Raw genomic sequence first — 21,085 nt, forward strand, 5'->3', positions numbered from 1 at the left:
TTCTAGAGTTATTGTTTACTGTACCACAAAAGAATGAGGATATAGTTGTTACCCAGAAGTGCCTCAAAATTAGAAATCGTGGAAAACTGGAATCGACAGCCTGAAATACATTTTTGAGCAGTATTTGCCATGCACTATATCTTAGCTGATTTTCAGAAAAAAAATGTTATAGTAAAATGTGCTTGTCAGAGTTTGGCTATACCATATTTAAGTTACTGATAGGCTGTTAATAAAACTAAACTGTTGTCCCCTTCATGTACAATTGCTGTATGGGGTAGCTATAATTAAACTTTCACAACTTGAGAGGGCCTCCGTTTAAAGGAGCGGTCGTCAGATGATGAAACTTTGTGGAAACATTTCTAAGAACATTCGATGAAGAAATAACAAATGAACTATTGAAAGAAACATTTTAATTTGCACATGACAGGGAACCATTTGTTAATTGTGTAACAAGTTTACATTCCAGGTTACAAATATTGATCAATGTGATGACCATTTGCATCCTCAACAGCCTGGAATCGCATAGAGGTATCATTCCACAGTTGTTCGCAGCACTTTTACAATGGTGGACTGTGGAATGTTCAGCTGTTGTGACACAGCTTGTGCACTGCATGAAGCATCACGGATTGTGCCCAGCATTCTCAGCCATGGCAACAACTACTTCTTCAACAGTTTGTGGTGTAATTGGCCATCAGCCTCCCCCAGGAGCCATTCCCAAATCACCTGTTAATTCAAACTTCTGATACATATTCTTCAACTGCAGTGCTGAAAGAAACCTCTCTGTATTCTTTTAGTGTGCCAGTACTCACGAAGAGCAGCCGCACAATTGCTGCTGTTTCGATGAAACAGCTTTATGAGTAAACAGTTATGCAGACTAATGCTTGTGTTTCGACCCTATGTTGCTGTACCAGTACCGGTGCCTAATGTCAAGTCATGACACTAACACTACTAACAACGCAGATCCCACTGTCCGCTGTCTGAACATCATCCTGTAAAATTGGGTACTCAAATGGTAAATAGTTTTCCTGTCTACACCAGCTCAAGCAGCGAAAGTTCAATTATGACCATACTGTATATGAGACTGCGTCATGTGCCTGATGGTTTTATATAAAATTTATCATCCCAAAAACAGTTGCCATAACTGTTAAACCTTTATGCCAATCTGTGACAAGATTTTCGATCCTCGTTGCAGTTTATGTAGATTACTGCTGGAGGTACAGTTGAAATTCCCTGTAATGCTTTGAGGCATTGTACTTTCCCATGACTGTGTCTGCCCACACATTTGGACACCAAAAAGCCTACTCCTTCAATTCAGATGTTTTATAGTATGACTAGCACATTGTTGTGCTTAGAATAATATCATTAGTGTACATAGTTTTCCATTGGATGAGAACATCAGAGGATAGCTACTGTTGTGATGCCATCACTATCCTAAACCTTTCTTTAATAAGGTCAGTTTCTGTTGTGTCTCCCTCAGGACATGATACCTGAATGGTTGAAGTGATTGCTTTTGGTATAAATGTGAGTTCAGTTATACTTTTTTATTTGTCAACCTCAGACCTCCAGCTTTTTACTCATGTTTGTGATTATTTTTGTCATTTTAACCAGGATATAAATTGTCTCAATTTCAGTGACATGCTCAGTGCAGAAGTTTTCTTGGGGGATGGACACGCTCAGCAGACAAATTACTCAGCGTGCCTTCAATGTGTGGGTCTGCGTATAACCCCTACAGCTTCAACCATGCTACCCACAGTGTCTTCACCAGCAGGAGACATACCCTCTACAGTGGATACTGTACTTCGTGTGAAACGTTCACCATCGGTTGTACCTGACTTGCCACAACCTCCACCTGTTTATGATGGTCAGCTTGATGAAGGTAGCAACTACACAGGATTCATTGAAGTTGTAGGTGAGCTTTCCAAGATACTTTCAGTTAATCATGTTGTGAGAGAACTGATATGTTCTTAAAATTTTATACCATTATTCTTTTCTGTAGTTGTATTTACAGCCCATGAACTACTTCAGTCTATAGAAAAAATAACTAAATCATGCACTTCAGAATTATTGCGTTCTAAAATGAAACTTATCTCTTAGAATTATTACTTTGGTCTGACTATTTCTTATTAAAAAAGCATAATGAATAGCTTTAAAGATACAGATACAAATTAATTAAGAAGGATTTGGAAGAATACCCTTTCTGCATAACTTGAAAGTGGAGGGAAAATACATAAAAATCAGTGAGAGGGGAATCATTTGCATAGAACTGTAGGACAGAGGACAGATAAATTTCTATGTCTATCAATTATGTAACACAAACGATGTCTCCATCTTGCTGACACTTGTTCGGAATTTGAATTTTAGTAATTATACTGTGGAATCTCATTAATATGGTTACCCAAATAGCTCTGAGCACTTTGGGACATGACATCTGAGGTCATCGGTCTCCTAGAACTTAGAACTACTTAAACCTGACTAAGCTAAGAACATTACACACATCCATGCCCTAGGCAGGATTCGAACCTACGACCGTAGTGCTCGCGTGGTTCCAGACTGAAGTGCCTAGAACTGTTCGGCCACACTGGCCGGCTAATAAGTCACTCATTTCTACATTTTCCTGCATAGCACTTCCATTTGTAGAAGTCCTGGTACTAGCTGCATTAAACACATCTTAAAATGAGTTGTTTATATGTTCTCCTTCCTAGCTTAGTGCTTTCAAATTTGTCAGTATCAGTACTATTTGGCCACTGCAAATTTAGCCGCTGAAAGTGCCGGGAAATGTTGGGAGTAGAAGATTTGCAGCTGCAGGGTGAGGAGATATGCGGGGAGACAGTGCTGTTCATTACCAGTAACTTTGTGTTTCATACAAATTGTTTGCTGTGGTAGAAATTATGCATGGAAAGGGTTCACCTAGGTTGGCATCAATTCCAAAAACTTCAGAAGTCTACAGAGAAGTACCGATCTGAGGTGAGGGTGAAGTTGTAGTGGCCAGACAATAAACCGAATATTTATTTCCGTATAACTCAGTTGTTGTTGTTCTTTTTTCATGTTTAGCATTTGATTGCATTGGCCCCGTACCTAGGTTGCATTTATCATAAATCTCTCACCCAGCGCAGAGTCCCAAGTGTCTGGAAAAAAGTGCAGATGACTGCTGTATATAAGAAGAGCAAAAAGAATGGACCCACAAATTTACAAAACAATATCCTTAACATCAATTTGCTGCAAAATTCTTGGACATATTCTCAGTTCTAATATAATAAATTCTCTTGAGACGTTAAAAGCTTATGTCCACAATTAGCATGGTTTTAGAAATTACAAAACTCAGCTTGCCCTTTTCTCACATGAAATACTGCGAACTATGGGTGAAGGGCAACAGGCAGATTCCACATTTCTAAATTTCCAGAAGGCATTAGAAACAGTGTCTCATTACAAGCTGTTAACGTAGATACAAGCATATGGAATAGGTTCACAGATCTGTCAATATCTCGAAGAGCTCTTGTTGTCCACGACAACGAGTCTTCATCAGAGACAAGGGTATTGTCAGGAGTGCCCCAGGGAAGTATGATACGACTGTTTTTATTCTATATATACATAAATGATTTAGTGGACAGGGTGCGTAGCAATCTCGACAGTCACCTCATTTAAATGTCTGGGCGTGACATTGCATTGCGGTACGAAATGGAACAAGCATGTGAGGATTGTGGTAGGGAAGGCGAATGGTTGACTTTGGTTTATTGGGAGAATTTTAGGAAAGTATGGTTCACCTGTAAAGGTGATTTCATATAAGATTCTAGTGCAACTTATTCTTGAGTACTGCTCAAGTGTTTGGGATCCATACCAGGTCTGATTAAAGGAAGACGTCAAAGCAATTCAGAGGCGGGTGCTAGATTTGTTACCGGTAGGTTCAAGCAACTTGTAAGCATTATGGAGATGCTTCAGGAAGTCAAACAGAAATCCCTAGAGGGAAGGCGACATTCTTTTTGGAGGTACACTATGGAGAAAATTTAGAGAACCCCCATTTGAAGCTGACTACAGAATGATTCTACTGCTGCCAAAATATGTTTTGTCTAAGAACCACAAAGTTAAGCATATTGATATTGCATGAAAAATGAACATTCTTCCATCAGCTTTAAATACAATAGTGAGCAAAAAATAAATAAATAATTTAAGCAGTATGTTTGGCAGGAGGTTCTCCAAACAAAAACAAGTGCACAATGATCAGTTTCCAGAACTGGAAAATATAGTATTGAAGTGGATAAAATAAGCTTGTGTTTCAGATATTTCAATACATGGTACTGTGGTTCGCGCTAAAGCAAAATATTAGGCACAAAAGGTGGGACCAACAGATTTCAAGGCACCCAATGGTTCGATCGAAAGCTTCAAGAACTGACAAAGATTAATGTATAAATATGTTCGAGCTTAGGCTGGAAGTGTAAACATTGAAATGTTCAGTTGTTCAGTCATGGAAGAATACTTTTTGTTCAATCATAGAAAGGCATAGTCCCAATGATGCTTTTAATACAGATTAAACAGGCTTATTTTGTACCTTCTGCATGACAGAACTCGTGTTCAGATGAGAGAAATGCTGTGACAGAAAATTTAGTAAAGAGGGGTTAACTGTCTTATTTATTACATTGTAATGAAAGTGGAAGAGATAAGTTGATGCCATTAATAACTGGAAAGGCAAAGAGTCCAAGATGCTTTAAAGTTGTGCAGACATTTCCATATAAATATGCGTCTAATGTGAAAGCAAGAGTAACAGCAACTGCATTCCAACAATTCATGCATGCTTGGGATGCAAGGTTGGGTTTTAGAAATAGGAAAATCATCTTGTTTATTGAACAGTGTGCAGCACATCCCCAGGATACATCATATCTACTTATTATAAATGTAGTATATTTCCTCCCAGCTGTACAAGCCACCAAACCAAGGAATTATAGAAAGCCTGAAACAAAAATACAGGAAGATTCCTGTAAAGAAGAGGCTGACCTGTCTTCATACAAAAGTGAGAAATGTAATGATCTTGGACTCTATACATTTAGTTAAAAGTGCCTGGAATTCCACGCAAGAAAGCACAATCTTAAAATGCTTCATCAGATACTCCTAGAAGACATCATGTCAGGAAGTGGAGGAATTGGAGCTGAACAATGATAGCAAATAATGGGGCAAGAAAAAAACACTATCTTAGCTTCGATGCATATGTCGAATGTGACAAAGGTGTTGCTGTCTTGCATTCCATGATAACTGGTGAAGTCTTGCTGGAACAGATGACAGAGAAACAAGAAGAAAGTGAAGATGAATATGAACCAGGACATTCCCTGTTCCTGCAATAGCAAAGGCTGTTGAAGCAATGGGTACAGTTAAACATTGTGCATTGAGTTTTCAGGTGGATGGAGTAGTCGTGAACGTATTACCTAAGGTGGACAATACAGTATTAAAATTAGGACAAAAAATGAACACTCAGTTATTCATATGTTTTTCAAACCTGTGTAATGACAGGACTATGTACTGTATCTAATTGTATTTCAGTGACCAATATAGTGACTGACAATAGCTTTAAAATATTTATAAAACTATTCTCAAAAAAGGCCTTGCCAAACCTCTATAAGAAATGATACAAAGGAGTGCAGTATCTTAAAATGGTCACATCCTTCAGTCAACTGACACTCGTTCCTCTCTCTGGGAAATCACTATACCTATATATATATGAATATAATAGAGGGAAACATTCGACGCGGGAAAAATATATTTAAAAACAAAGATGACGTGACTTACCATACGAAAGCGCTGGCAGGTCGATAGATACACAAACAAACACATACATACACACAAAATTCAAGCTTATGTGGGTTTTAAGGGAGAGGGTAAGGAGTCATTCCAATCCCGGGAGCGGAAAGACTTACCTTAGGGGGGAAAAAAGGACACTCGCGCACACACACACATATCCATCTGCACATACACAGACACAAGCAGACATTTGTAAAGGCAAAGAGTTTGGGCAGAGATGTCAGTTGAGGCGGAAGTACAGAGGCAAAGGTGTTGTTGAAAGACAGGTGAGGTATGAGCAGTGGCAACTTGAAATTAGCGGAGGTTGAGGCCTGGCGGATAACGAGAAGAGAGGATATACTGGAGGGCAAGTTCCCATCTCCGGAGTTCTGACAGGTTGGTGTTAGTGGGAAGTATCCAGATAACCCGGACGGTGTAACACTGTGCCAAGATGTGCTGGCCGTGCACCAAGGCATGTTTAGCCACAGGGTGCTCCTCATTACCAACAAACACTGTCTGCCTGTGTCCATTCATGCGAATGAACGGTTTGTTGCTGGTCATTCCCACATAGAAAGCTTCACAGTGTAGGCAGGTCAGTTGGTAAATCACGTGGGTGCTTTCACACGTGGCTCTGCCTTTGATCGTGTACACCTTCCAGGTTACAGGACTGGAGTAGGTGGTGGTGGTGGGAGGGTGCATTGGACAGGTTTTACACTGGGGGCAGTTACAAGGGTAGGAGCCAGAGGGTAAGGAAGGTGGTTTGGGGATTTCATAGGGATGAACTAAGAGGTTACGAAGGTTAGGTGGACGGCGGAAAGACACTCTTGGTGGAGTGGGGAGGATTTCATGAAGGATGGATCTCATTTCAGGGCAGGATTTGAGGAAGTCGTATCCCTGCTGGAGAGCCACATTCAGAGTCTGATCCAGTCCCGGAAAGTATCCTGTCACAAGTGGGGCACTTTTGTGGTTCTTCTGTGTGAGGTTCTGGGTTTGAGGGGATGAGGAAGTGGCTCTGGTTATTTGCTTCTGTACCAGGTCGGGAGGGTAGTTGCGGGATGTGAAAGCTGTTTTGAGGTTGTTGGTGTAATGGTTCAGGGATTCCGGACTGGAGCAGATTCGTTTGCCACGAAGACCTAGGCTGTAGGGAGGGGACCGTTTGATGTGGAATGGGTGGCAGCTGTCATAATGGAGGTACTGTTGCTTGTTGGTGGGTTTGATGTGGACGGACTTGTGAAGCTGGCCATTGGACAGATGGAGGTCAACGTCAAGGAAAGTGGCATGGGATTTGGAGTAGGACCAGGTGAATCTGATGGAACCAAAGGAGTTGAGGTTGGAGAGGAAATTCTGGAGTTCTTCTTCACTGTGAGTCCAGATCATGAAAATGTTATCAATAAATCTGTACCAAACTTTGGGTTGGCAGGCCTGGGTAACCAAGAAGGCTTCCTCTAAGTGACCCATGAATAGGTTGGCGTACAAGGGGGCCATCCTGGTACCCATGGCTGTTCCCTTTAATTGTTGGTATGTCTGGCCTTCAAAAGTGAAGAAATTGTGGGTCAGGTTGAAGCTGGCTAAGGTAATGAGGAAAGAGGTTTCAGGTAGGGTGGCAGGTGATCGGTGTGAAAGGAAGTGCTCCATCGCAGTGAGGCCCTGGACGTGCGGAATATTTGTGTATAAGGAAGTGGCATCAATGGTTACAAGGATGGTTTCCAGGGGTAATAGATTGGGTAAGGATTCCAGGCGTTCGAGAAAGTGGTTGGTGTCTTTGATGAAGGATGGGAGACTGCATGTAATGGGTTGAAGGTGTTGATCTACGTAGGCAGAGATACGTTCTGTGGGGGCTTGGTAACCAGCTACAATGGGGCGGCCGGGATGATTGGGTTTGTGAATTTTAGGAAGAAGGTAGAAGGTAGGGGAGCGGGCAAATACTCTTTGCCTGTACAAATGTCTGCTTGTGTCTGTGTATGTGCGGATGGATATGTGTGTGTGTGTGTGTGTGTGTGTGTGTGTGTGTGTGTGTGTGTGTGTGTGTGTGTGTGTGCGCGCGAGTGTATACCTGTCCTTCCTTCCCCCTAAGGTAAGTCTTTCCGCTCGCGGGATTGGAATGACTCCTTACCCTCTCCCTTAAAACCCACATCCTTTCGTCTTTCCCTCTCCTTCCCTCTTTCCTGACAAAGCAACTGTTGGTTGCGAAAGCTTGAATTTTGTGTGTATGTTTGTGTTTGTGCGTCTATGGATCTGCCAGCACTTTCGTTTGGTAAGTCACACACACACACACACACACACACACACACTGTGTGTGTGTATTTTTTTAAAAACAAAGATGATGTGACTTACCATACGAAAGCGCTGGCAGGTCGATAGAAACACAAACAAACACACACATACACACAAAATTCTAGCTTTCGCAACCAATGGTTGCTTCGTCAGGAAAGAGGGAAGGAGAGGGAAAGACGAAAGCCTAAAGCCTAAAGCCTAAATGTAACCCACATCCTTTCGTCTTTCCCTAATGTGGGTTACATTTAGGCTTTCGTCTTTCCCTCTCCTTCCCTCTTTCCTGACGAAGCAACCATTGGTTGCAAAAGCTATAATTTTGTGTGTGTGTGTGTGTGTGTGTGTGTGTGTGTGTGTGTTGTGTGTGTGTGTGTTTGCGTTTCTATCGACCTGCCAGCGCTTTCGTATGGTAAGTCACATCATCTTTGTTTTTAGATATATTTTTCCCACGTGGAATGTTTCCCTATAAAATATATATATATATATATATATATATATATATATATATATATATATATATATATATGATGTGACTTACCAAACAAAAGCGCTGGCACGTCGATAGACACACAAACATACACACAAAATTCAAGCTTTCGCAACAAACTGTTGCCTCATCAGGAAAGAGGGAAGGAGAGGGAAAGACGAAAGGATGTGGGTTTTAAGGGAGAGGGTAAGGAGTCATTCCAATCCCGGGAGTGGAAAGACTTACCTTATGGGGATGTCTGCTTATGTCTGTATATGTGTGGATGGATATGTGTGTGTGTGTGTGTGTGTGTGTGTGTGTGTGTGTGTGTGTGTGTGCGCGAGTGTATACCCGTCCTTTTTTCCTCCTAAGGTAAGTCTTTCCGCTCCCGGGATTGGAATGACTCCTTACCCTCTCCCTTAAAACCTACATCCTTTTGTCTTTCCCTCTCCTTCCCTCTTTCCTGATGAGGCAAACATACTTTGTGACATTAGTGTAAACTCAGCCCACTTCTTGAATAAATATAAAATATCACATGCCAGGTTCATTTTTTGGAGGCTAGAGGGTACACTCTGGCGTCACGTGACTTTCCTGTATTCCAGTGGACTGATGGCAGAAGTGTACAGACCCAACGTATTGGATTTATCGCTTGTTGCCATAGTTAACATATTGTTGTTTCTTTTGTACTAAAGTGTAATTTTTGGAGTTTCTGAGTGTAATATTCTAAATCTGTTCTCAGTAAGACACATTTTGAACTATAATTTATTGAGATAGAATCTCTGGAAGTGTGGCATTAGGGTATTGCATATTACCCCAAATCTTGAAATATGGTACCCTTAATTCTGCATTTTCACCAATGAAAAACTCGAATTATTACCATATTAGTACGGTCCCTTCTGCCCCCCCCCCCCCCCCAAACAAACCATCCAACCTCCTGCTTGTGACATTCAAAATCTGTGGTCCCTTCAAAAACACGCTAATGAGATTCCTCTGTGCTCATTGTTGCTTGCCGGATCTCACTTCATGCTTTTCTCTCTCCTGACCGGGTATTTGAAGACCATTTTTCTCTCCTGATAACACCTCCATCCCACCTCCCCCCTCCCCTCAAAACATTACTACCCTTTGTAATCTTTGTGTCTTTATGAAGGAATTATTATTCAGATCTGAAAGCTCAGGATTTAGTAGGTTGTGTATCTGTGATACCTGCTTTGTGATTGCCCTTGTGTCAGCAACTGGTAAGCTGTTGCCTACTTCGTGTCACAATGTAAATCCTTTACAACTCTGATATTAATTCAAGTTAGGGTACCTAATGCCACTGCTTAAAAGAGCAGATAACGGGTTTTCCAATATTTCACTTGGACATCGAATATAGACAATAGCTGATACCAGATCGATTTCATACTAATACAGAGTAAATTCCGGACATGGATGAGAAATGCCAAAGCTTATCCAGGAGAAGATATTTACTCTGACCACAACTTGGTTGTAGTAGATGTGCAGGTTAGATTGAAAAGAACGTTGGTAGGTAAAGTGAGAGAGAAATTTAACTTGGATGCTCTAAAGGAAAAAGAAATAACCAAAAAGCTTGAAGAGTTCAGAGACAAGTGGAAAATTAGAGAAAAGACAGAGGGCATAAATGAACAGTGGAACCAGTTCAGAGACACCCTGAAAGCAACCAGTAAAGATGTTGTTGGTCTGCTGAAGTGCAAGCGGAGAAGGAAACCAGCTGAAGTGCAAGCGGAGAAGGAAACCGTGGGTTATCAATGATGTGATATTGAAGATGGCAGAAAGGAGAAATGGAAAACGCGCAAACTGATTAAGAAAAAAGGCAATACAGAAGACTGAACAATGAGCTGAGAAGAGTAACTGATCAGTCAAGGGAAAAATGGACGAGAGAAATCTGCTCAGAAATTGAGACACTGGAGAAAGAGGGCAAGTACGAAAAGATGTATCAAGTAGCCGAGGAAATAGTATTTCAGGGAAGGAAGAACAAAACGAATATAGAGATAGAAGGGAGAGATGGAACTCTTATAAGTGACTCACGCACTGTTCAGAATAGATGGAAAGAATATATTGAAACTCTCTATGAAGTGGATCAAAGACCTTCCGATCTGCAAATTGAGAAGGAAGGATCAGTAAATGAAGATGAAAAAGCATATTTTATCCTAGGTTCAGAGGTAAATAAGGCATTGGCAGAACTTACAAACAACAAAGCGTGTGGTGTAGATGACATTCTGGCAGAAATCTTAATGAGTTTAAAAGAAACAGGCAAAAATGGGTTGACCTCTCTTTGCGAGTGCATGTGTGACAAAGGAGAATGGCCAGAAGACTTTCTCGGAAGTATAATAGTCCCGATCCCAAAAAGAGTGAAGACCACAGGACAATCAGCCTAATATCACAGGCAGCAAAAGTAGTTCTTTGAATTCTGAATAGGAGGCTATATGGAATGCTGGAAGAAACACTTGGTGAAGAACAATGTGGTTTCACAAGGGGAAAGGGAACACGAGATGCCATTGGACTTCAAAGAACCATTGGTGAAAGATACATAGAAAAGGGTAAAGAAGTGTATGCTGTCTTCATAGACCTTGAAAAGGCCTTTGATAGAGCGCAGTGGGATAAGCTGTTAGATATCTTGAAAAAGAAGGGAATAAAGTGGAAGGAGACAAGATTAATCGCAAATCTGTACCTGAATCAGAAAGTTCACATACGAATAGGCAATGGGATCTTTGAAGGCAGCAAGATTGGGAGAGGTGTTAGACAGGGTTGTTGTCTCTTGCCGATCTTATTTAACATCCATCTGGAGGAAGTGCTGGAAAACTGTTTGAATGGGACAAGAGGCGTCAGGATAGGTGGGTGGAAAATTGAATGTATAAGATTTGTGGATGACATGGCGATCCTCGCAGAAAGTAAAGAGATGCTGACTCAAATGCTAAATGACTAAAGAAAAGAAAAGTGAAAATTAAGTTGGAGTTGGAAATCATAGAACAGTAAGAGCATTCAAGTATTTAGGAAGTTGGATTAAAGAAGACGTGGATTGCCAACAAGATATTAAAGCGAGTATGGCTCTGGTGAAAGAGGCATTTCGAAAGCAGAGAAGACTCCTAACTAGTTATTTAAGTAATTAAGGAAGCAACTGGTTAAGTGCTTCATATTGAGTGTTTCCTCGTATGGAGCAGAAACGTGGACTTTCAGAAAGAAGGATGTGAAGAGAATTGAAGCTTGTGAAATGTGGATATGGGATAGAATGGAGAAGATCAGCTGGACTGATAAAGTCAGGAATGAAGAAGTACTGAGGATAGTTGGAGAAAAACAGAGGATCCTGCTGACAGTGAAGAACAGGAAACTAAACTGGATAGGCCACAATCTAAGAAGAGATTGTCTTCTAGTAGAGGCCATTTGAAAGTTTCATTCCGTGAAAGAGAGGGAGGGGCAGGAGGAGGTTTCAGGTGCTGGATGTCATCAGCAGGCCACAAGGAGGGTACCAAAGAATGGAGAGGAATGCAAAAGACAGAGAAGCATGGAGGGCTATGCAGTCAAAACCTGCCGCAAGACAGACAACCTGATGATGATGATGATGATGATGATGATGATGCCCTAAGAGGGAGATTTGATAAACTCACACAGAATTAATATAATATGTGTCAAATATAATGTAATGGGGAAAAAAACTATCCCGTGATCTAGTTGGTAATAATGAAATAGCAATTATATTTCTTTAGCAAAAAATTTCATTTTACAGATTAGCAAATAGAGCAAACAATAAATGTTGAAAGTTAGGAACTATTTCTCATTTGTCTCTGTTTCCCAAATGCCATAGGAGCATAGTCGATATGAATACCTTTTACCTTCTTATTGCCATTTATGTAGTTTTTAAGAAGCATTATGTATTTGTTGTGGAATCTTACATGGTAACACCTGTGCTGCAGTTGTAAAGTGAATTTCTACAGCAGTTAAGATTTTGTGTGATATTTGGTTGTAGCAAGGTTTAAATTCCTGCCAGCCATTTGAATGTATGTTTCGATGGATCCCCTAATCCACTCAAGGCAAATACTGGGATAGTTCAGTTAATAGGATCACGGTACGTTCTCCAGCTTTATGCTTGTCCAAACTGAGCTTGTGCTGCAGCTCTAATGATCCTGATCTTGATGGAATACTATAATTTAACCTTTATTATTTGTAGCTTGATTACCTGATGTGTGTGTGTGTGTGTGTGTGTGTGTGTGTGTGTGTGTGTGTGTGTGTGTGTGTGTGTGTGCGTGCGCGTGCGTCACAAAAAACAAGTGACCCTAGGACAACTTCTTGGAAACATTTGGAAGGACATGTGGAAAAGAAATAATGAATACACCATTGAAAGAAACACATTTTAATTACTACATGAGAGGTCAACATACACTAATTGCATATCATATTTACACTTCAGGTTACAAGTGTTGCTCATTGTGACAACCATCTGCGCCTCACAAGAGATTGTTCTACTATTGCCCAAAACATCGCAGGTAGGGCATTGGCTACCTCCCTTACTACACTCAACTCCAACCTCCAACCTATGTTAGTGTCTCGTTGATAAATCCTGTTCTTCAGGTAACCCCACAGCCAAAAATATCACAGATTCAAATCTGGTGATCTTGGTGACCACGCAGTTTGGAGCAGTCAGTCAATGATTAGCTTTTCTCTTAATGTCTTATGGAGTAACCAAGTGACCTAATGAGCAATGTGAGGTGGAGCTCCACCATGCATCCAAACAGTTGAGTCTAAAGTACCTCTCTCTGTTGGTAAATCAGATAACAGTATTGTGTGCCATTCATACTGCATGTCCTTGGTACTTGGGGTCACAGTTACTGAAAGAAAAAATGGTTGTTCACTATGCAGGGGAAGTTCATAAATGTTTGTTGGTGGTGGTAATCCCCAAACGTGACAATTGTGAGTGTTCACTGCCTCAGTGAATGTAAAGTGTGCTTCATCACTCCACAAAATGTTCCAGTGCCACATGTTGTCAATATCAAGCCTTGCCAGGAATGGAAGAGCAAAGTCTACTCTAATATTCACAAAAGTTGATGAGTAATGTGAAGTTTATACGGATACCATTTCACAGTTGTTTGCAGAACTTTTTGAATGGTGGACCATGGTATATTCAGCTCATGCACTGCTAAGAGATCACACATTGCGTCCAGCCTTGTCAGCCATGGCAACAGTAATTTCTTCAACAATTTGTGGCACAATTGGTTGTTGTCTCTCCTATGAGCAGTTCCCAAATCACCAATTAATTCAAATTTCCAATTCATCTTCTTCAAACCTGGTATGGAAAAAGACCTCCCTGTCTTCCTTTAATGCATCAATATTCATAAAGAGCAGCAGCTCTTTTACTTCCGTTTTGGTAAAACAGCGCTATGAGTAAAGCCGTGCTCACCTTGTTTAGTCCTGTGTTGACTGTCTGCAACTGTAATGCACATTTATGCATGTGTTTCAACCCTACATTGCCGGACCAGTGCCAAACCCTAATGACAAGTCACAACACTAACACTTCTAACAACATACATTATGTGATCAAACGTATCTGGACACCTGGCTGAAAATGACTTACAGGTTCGTGGCACCCTCCATTGGTAATGCTGGAATTGAATATGGTGTAGGCCCAACCTTAGCCTTAATGACAGCTTCCACTATCACAGGCATACATTCATTCAGGTGCTGGAAGGTTTCTTGGGGAATGGTAGCCCATTCTTCATGGAGTGTTGCATTGAGGAGAGGTATTGATGTTGGTCTGTGAGGCCTGGCACGAAGTCAGCGTTCCAAAACATCCCAAAGGTGTTCTGTAGGATTCAGGTTAGGACTCTGTGCAGGCCAGTCAATTACAGGGATGTTATTGTCATGCCTTATGATAGGTGCTCGATCATGTTGAAAGATGCAATTCCCATTCCCGATTGCTCTTCAACAGTGGGAAGCAAGAAGGTGCTTAAAATATCAATGTAGGCCTGTGCTGTGATAGTGCCATGCAAAACAACAAGGGGTGCAAGCCCCCTCCATGAAAACCATGACCACACCACACCATAACATCACTGCCTCCGTATTTTACTGTTGGCACTACATATGCTGGCAGATGACATTCACCGGGCATTCGCCATACCCACACCCTGCCATTGGATCACCAAATTGTGTACTGTGATTCATTACTCCACACAATGTGTTTCCACTGTTCAATCATCCAACGTTTACACTCCTTACACCAAGCGAGGCGTCATTTGGCATTTACCAGCTTGATGTGTGGGCTATGAGGCCACTCGCTCTTGAAATCCAAGTTTTCTCACTTCCCGCCTACCTGTCATAGTACTTGAAGTGGATCCTGATGCAGTTTGGAATTCTTGTGCAATGGTCTGGATAGATGTCTGCCTATTATACATTACGACCCTCTTCAACTGTCGGCGGTCTTTGTCAGTCAACAGATGAGGTCAAGCTGTACGCTTTTGTGTTGTATGTGTCCTTTCACATTTCCACTTCACTATCAAATCGGAAACAGTGGACGTACAAACATACGCCACAAGTGACACCCAATCACCTGCCCATGTTCGAAGTCTGTGAGTTCTACAGAGTGCCCCATTCTGCTCTCTCACAGTGTCTAATGACTACTGAGGTCGCTGATATGGAGTACCTGGCAGTAGGTGGCAGCACAATGCACCTAATATGAAAAACGTATTAATTCATTATATTTTTTTTTATTTTTGTCTGGATACTTGTGATCACATAGTGTAAGTCCTGCAGCGCACAATCTGAACGTCATTCCTATAAAGTTGGATACTCATACAGTGAGTTGTTTCCCATCTACACTGGCTCATTGATGAAAGTTTCGTCATAACCACCCTGTACTATCTGCAGGCAACCACCTCTTCGATCTTCTCTCCAGGTCAGTGGAAAATTGCTTTAAAGTCTCTATCTCCCAGAAAATCATATTCATATCTGGTATATCTATTGTTTATCTAAGGAAGTCAAATACCTGATATTAATTTTAATTTGAGCTAGGGTTATGTTAATTGTTTTGAAATGGATAAAATTTTGTCACCCAGGAAACAATTTCAAAGTTGCCATGTCATGTCTTGAAAACTATTCAACTCGTTGACATACTTATATTTTTAACTGCCTTGTCTGGCAACAGTTATTTCCAGAGTTTTCTATCACATTGTGTTTGTTATGCTGTAGGTCTCTGTTAATGTTTCAGATCATGTCGGAAATGTTTTCTTAGTTGTAATTGAGGCTGGAGCTATATTCTTTCCTGAAATAAATATGATTTGCACAGCTAGAAATATTTTTTACTTTTGAACTGGCAGGCACAAAACTTTGTGCAGTGGAAGTCATAACACAGTGAGAGCCAACAAGGCAGGCTCCCACTGCTGCAGTTTTCCTTGGAGCAGTCCGATCTGCTTGCTGTCAAATGACAGCTAATTTTAAATACATGAGAAAAAAATATTTATACAGGTTTTTAAATTAAGCCTCTACAACTGACACTGATATGAAGACTTGTTTTTAAGCAAAGAGAAGACAACTCTTTGCAGCTTGGTCCCAATCTTCCTTTATGCCCACTACAAACAAAACAAAACTTTTGGACAACTGAAAACCCACTGAATTTCAGTAATTAGTAGAAATAGATAATGAATGGCCTTCATTGCCCCAATAAGATTTGTAACTTGCATATTTTGGTGAAGGCATTAATTTACATAAGCAAGTATTTCGTGAAATAACAAACAGTACAGTACTGGAGAAATATATTGTATGGAGATGCTGTTATAATAGACTGGAAGTATGAATTCATGCTGCCAGGGTATTGAATACAATCATGTTCAAAGCTGCAAAATATGGATGAAATTAATTTGGTAATAGATGTAGGAAGAAATGATACTTTCAGTTGATGTAGCCTTAAAAGTGAATCAACCAGCCTATCTCACAAACCCCCTCTCATTCAAAAAAATGTGTAAATGTTTGCCTAGACCAATCAGTTCTTTACAAATGTTAATACCCATTCTGATTAGCAGTTTCCCGTTTCAAAGAATGTTGGTTTCATAGTGTGAAGTTATTAGATAAAATGTCTGATTTTTTCAGTGTATGGAGAAGGACGATCATTGTTGCCAGCATACAGTTCGTACCTGACAACCTTGAGCCCAGGTCCTGGCCCGGCTGCCCTTCGGGCTGAGCCCTCTCAACATGTCCTGTCACTGGTGCTGCAATTACTTTGTGCTTTAACTGTGATCATGCTGGTGCTTCTATTGTCACTCTGTTTGCTGCAACGATATACAAAGCATGTTGCTGAGGCACAGGGTGTGGAAATGACACTTGCAAATTCATTTAGGTAAGTACAGTTCAGGCAACTTTGTGAGCCATATGCCAGCAAAGAAATTAACATCTTTACATTTTCCATGTTGAGTTATTTTGAATAATTGTGTATAAATATATGTTATGCTTGTGCATTGCCATTACACTGTGAGAAGATGCCCCATTCCTCAAATTTAATTGGTGGTGATTCCAGTCAGTTTTTGTCATTCCTTCTATCATTTAATCACTTGTTAATGGAATTCGGTATTGGTCTCTGAAGTATTACAGCTAATAATGAGGTGAAAAATTACTTGCGTGCCTTAGAGATAGTGTTGAAATCATTGGAATTTGGGTTTCGTTATGTTCATACGTGAGACTCAGGCCATCTCCTACATCTAACAAGACCTCCTTGGCAAGTTAACTTTACAGTATGTGTAGTACAGTAGCAGTAAATTAACAACAACAATAATAATAATAATAATAATAATAATGTATAGGAATGGATGTCTGTTATTTGAAAAAAAGTCATTGTAATTAACACCGATTTTTGTAATTTCCGCATTTCATTTTTTTCATATGTGAGTAGTGACTGCATTAAGTAGCATATGACTGCAGTATAAAAAGAACCAATTTGGGAAATAAGTTAACTGGTTTGGTGGAGAGCGCGAAATATAAGAGCAGTCAAATGAAAATGAGGCAGGCTTTATAATGAGCATGGCACAGATGTTAGTAACACAGGTAGGCACGTTCACTGCTGTGCCATTTGTCTGTTAGACATGCTTGAGGTGTGCATCAAACTTCACTACAGAGGCCAGGATGGAAGAACAGAGAGGTGTAGTGCTTTTTTTGACTGCCGAAGGTGTGTCGGGAAATTAAATTTGTGCCTGAATGTCTGTTGTGTGTAACGAAAAAGGTGTGTCACATGCGTGTGTTTTTGCATGGAATGAATGATTTTGAGAAGGTGATGTGTAATTGAAAGACAGCAGTCAACCAGATCAGGCTCATTATGCCATTACCCCTTTGAGCATAGCTGTGGTGGTTCCTGCTATCAGAAATGATGGATGAGTGCTCTGCCAACTGAGCTACCCAAGCACGACTCATGACCCGTCCTCACAATTTTATTTCCGCCAGCATCAGTGTGATGCCGACCGTTGTTAGTTGAGCAGTGCTCATGTACCAAATAGTTTTATCTTGTGACCTCGGTTTTAAATATTTTATGGAAAAGAATGACCATGAGAGCAGTTGTTTTTTGATTTGTTTTTATAATGATTTTATATCAGCTGTTCTGCCTCATGTATTGTTATATCCAAATGGTTTATAAATGTTAACCTATATTCAGATCCGATGATAGCACCTTTAGTGTCTTCAAAACCGGTTATCCAGTAAACAGTATTTAAGCGATCTTGGCTTTTGAATTATTTCTATTTACAGAGACCTGGCAAATCCTGAATTACTGAAGAAGTGTCTGCATGGTCAGACTCAAAATCCCAATGAGTTGTTCAATAATCATATATGGACTCACTTACCAAAAAATGTTTTTGTTGGAATGAAGACACTAAAGTGGGGGGTCAGTGATGCTCTTGTTGCTTTAATGATGGCAACATTGGTAGGGTGAAAGTGCATATGGGAATTAATCCTGGAGCAAACTGCATCAGAGAACTTGAACGGATGGACAAGGTTTGCATTGATAAAGCAAAGTATGCAGCACAGTTGGCCACTAAGGAGTCCAGAAAGAAGAAAAGAAGAAAAAACTTGGAAGAAGATCAAGAGGATGATATACAGTACGGTGCAGGGTGCTTCTGAGTGGCTAAAAATAAAAAATTAAGTATATATTAAATGAGTTAGTCTTTTGAAACTTTAGAAGCCATTCCAGAAAATTTACATTTTCTGTTGTATTTTTCCCTAAATCTCGGAAACCACTTCGAGTAGAGTATTCGTATTTTCAGGGAGTAATAACATACATATCCTGAGTCTACTGAACTAAAATAACAACATAATGTTACATATAATTAAAATTATTTAGGATAATGTATAAAAGAAGTACAGTACACAAAATTTTAACCGTGTAGTTAAAAAATTGTATTTCCCAAAGTAGTGGTTGAAATGTAATTATTGTAGTACAGTAGACTTAGAGCATACAGTTTAATGGCCTGTAAAAGATTCATGTCAATGGCTACAATGGTTCCTTAAATACAGGGAAGCCAAAGTCGCTAAATTTAACATTGTCGGGATAGGGCGTTCCAACTCCCCTTAAGTGCTATTGACGTGTTTGTGTGTCCCATTCTGCCAACTGTCTCACTGCTGTGGATGAGCTAATTCCATATCTTAGTGAATAAAATAATTTCAAGCATTTATCATACAACATACCTCTTTGCATGCTATCATTTGCAAAAAAAACATCGTTTTGATATCCTGGACTATTGAAGAAATATGAAGATTGTTATGACCATATGATTACCCAACATACGGGGACAGAATAGGGCTCGCAGCTCCCAATTGTCCACCAGTTGTAAAAAACAATATCTTGAGAACAAAATGAGATACATCACTCTGCTCTCAGTTTTAAATAAAATTTTGATATCGTATCTACATTTTATGGATTGCAGTGTATGAGCTGAAATCAACCATACACAGAGTCTAGGCAACACGTTTTTACCTCTGCAAGCTCTTTGATACTCACGCAGTGTTTTATTTAATTTGATGCAGCCCAATAACTGTGATGAATAACGAAAAGAAATTCAGTCCTTTATTGAGTGAAAATGTAACACTGTAATATGCATAATTTTACTCTCTGAGTGTTTTTCTTAAAATCGGATGATAAGTATTTCCCAGCGGCCAGAATGCAGTCTGTCAGCATAGTTAGCAGTAGTAGGTGAGCAGTACAGCTAAAACAAAGCAACCCTGAGTGCAGAGAGTATGTCTGTAGCAGTCAGAGTGTGAATATTTTATCTTCATATTTTTTTGTAATGCAGATATATCTCCAGTTATTATAATGATCCATTTTATGTCCGTTATTTGGTTAGTGGAATACTTTGACATTATACTTTAGCTCTCCAAATTTGTGCCCTGTATTGTGTATGTGTGGGGCTGCTGTTGATGTTGTGTGTATAGGCTTTAATGTGTGTATACCTGGTGTTGAAATCTCTTCCTGTTTGTCCTAGGCAGAACATGCAGCATTCCCCACATGTTACTTTGTATATTCCAGAGCTTGAGTGTGGGTCACAATTACACTTAGCTTTGTTTTATTTTTTGTTGTAGTTTATTAGATGTACAAGTAGAAAACCAAATTTTTTATTTTGTAGTTTTTGAAAGTATTTGCAATTTTCTGTGATATATTGCAAATGTAAGGGGTGCTAGGTATACAGTTGTTGTTGTTGTTGTGTTTTTGTTTTTTTTTGTTTTTTTTTTGTTTTTTTCTCCAGTATGGTGTTGACCATGCAAGCAGTATAATCATTGGCAACTGCTATCTGTTTCACTATGTTGCATGTTCTCATTGTTCAAAGGTATTTTAGTTGCCCTATGTAGCATTGACCTGTATGCTGCCTGTTAGTGGATGTTTGGGTAACATGAGGTTGCAGGGATTGTGGTGTCACTCATTGTATTTTTTCCTATAAATTTTGATTGTGCATACGGTGTTGTCTTGTGATATTTAGTTCCAGATGGTTGATGCTTTTGTTATATTCATGTTCCACTTTAAATGTAGTTTTCTCATGTAGACTATTGAAACAATTTAGAATGTCTGCTGGGTCTTCAGAATCTGCTTTTACTAGCGGTAGTGTGTCATCTACATATGTCCCCTAAAATTCAGTTTTCTTTATGCAGGGTTCATGGCTGTTAAATAATTTTTGTTCCAAATGATCTATGTGCACGTTAGCTATAGTACCAGATGTACATCATCCCACTGCAAGGCCATCTGGCTGCTTATAAATGTTTCTGTTAAATATAAAATAGTTGTAACTGTAGAGTTAGTTGGAGAAGTTCCATGAATTCCACAATCTCTGTGTATGCAATTTTCTTAATACTCATAAGTTCTTTTGGATTACTGTTACAGCTTCTGGTATAGTTATATTTGAGTAAAGGCTGGTAATTAATTACAAGTGATAAAAGCTGAGTGTATTGGATGACATTTTTGGCTGTTACTTCTTCAGCTAGTATCTGCTGCTCTTATAGAAATGTTATTTCATATTAATATTTTTTCACAGTATTTCATTCAGTTTCTGTGACAGTTTGATGGTCTGTTTATAGAGTTTACAACCATGCATATTGAATTAGCTTCTGTGTGTATTT

General features: G+C 39.8%; 1 protein-coding gene across 1 annotated transcript in view; it reads left to right on the plus strand.

The window, feature by feature from the left end:
• Window positions 1–21,085, plus strand: part of LOC124554920 (tyrosine-protein phosphatase 69D) — a 407,323-nt gene that overhangs the window by 235,379 nt on the left and 150,859 nt on the right. Inside the window, exons 13-14 of the mRNA XM_047128610.1 lie at window positions 1,632–1,909; window positions 16,589–16,835. Of these exons, the coding sequence (XP_046984566.1) occupies window positions 1,632–1,909; window positions 16,589–16,835 (525 nt within the window). The remainder of the gene's footprint in view (window positions 1–1,631; window positions 1,910–16,588; window positions 16,836–21,085) is intronic.

Source organism: Schistocerca americana, chromosome X, assembly GCF_021461395.2.
Source record: "Schistocerca americana isolate TAMUIC-IGC-003095 chromosome X, iqSchAmer2.1, whole genome shotgun sequence".
NCBI classification, from domain to species: Eukaryota; Metazoa; Arthropoda; class Insecta; order Orthoptera; family Acrididae; genus Schistocerca; species Schistocerca americana.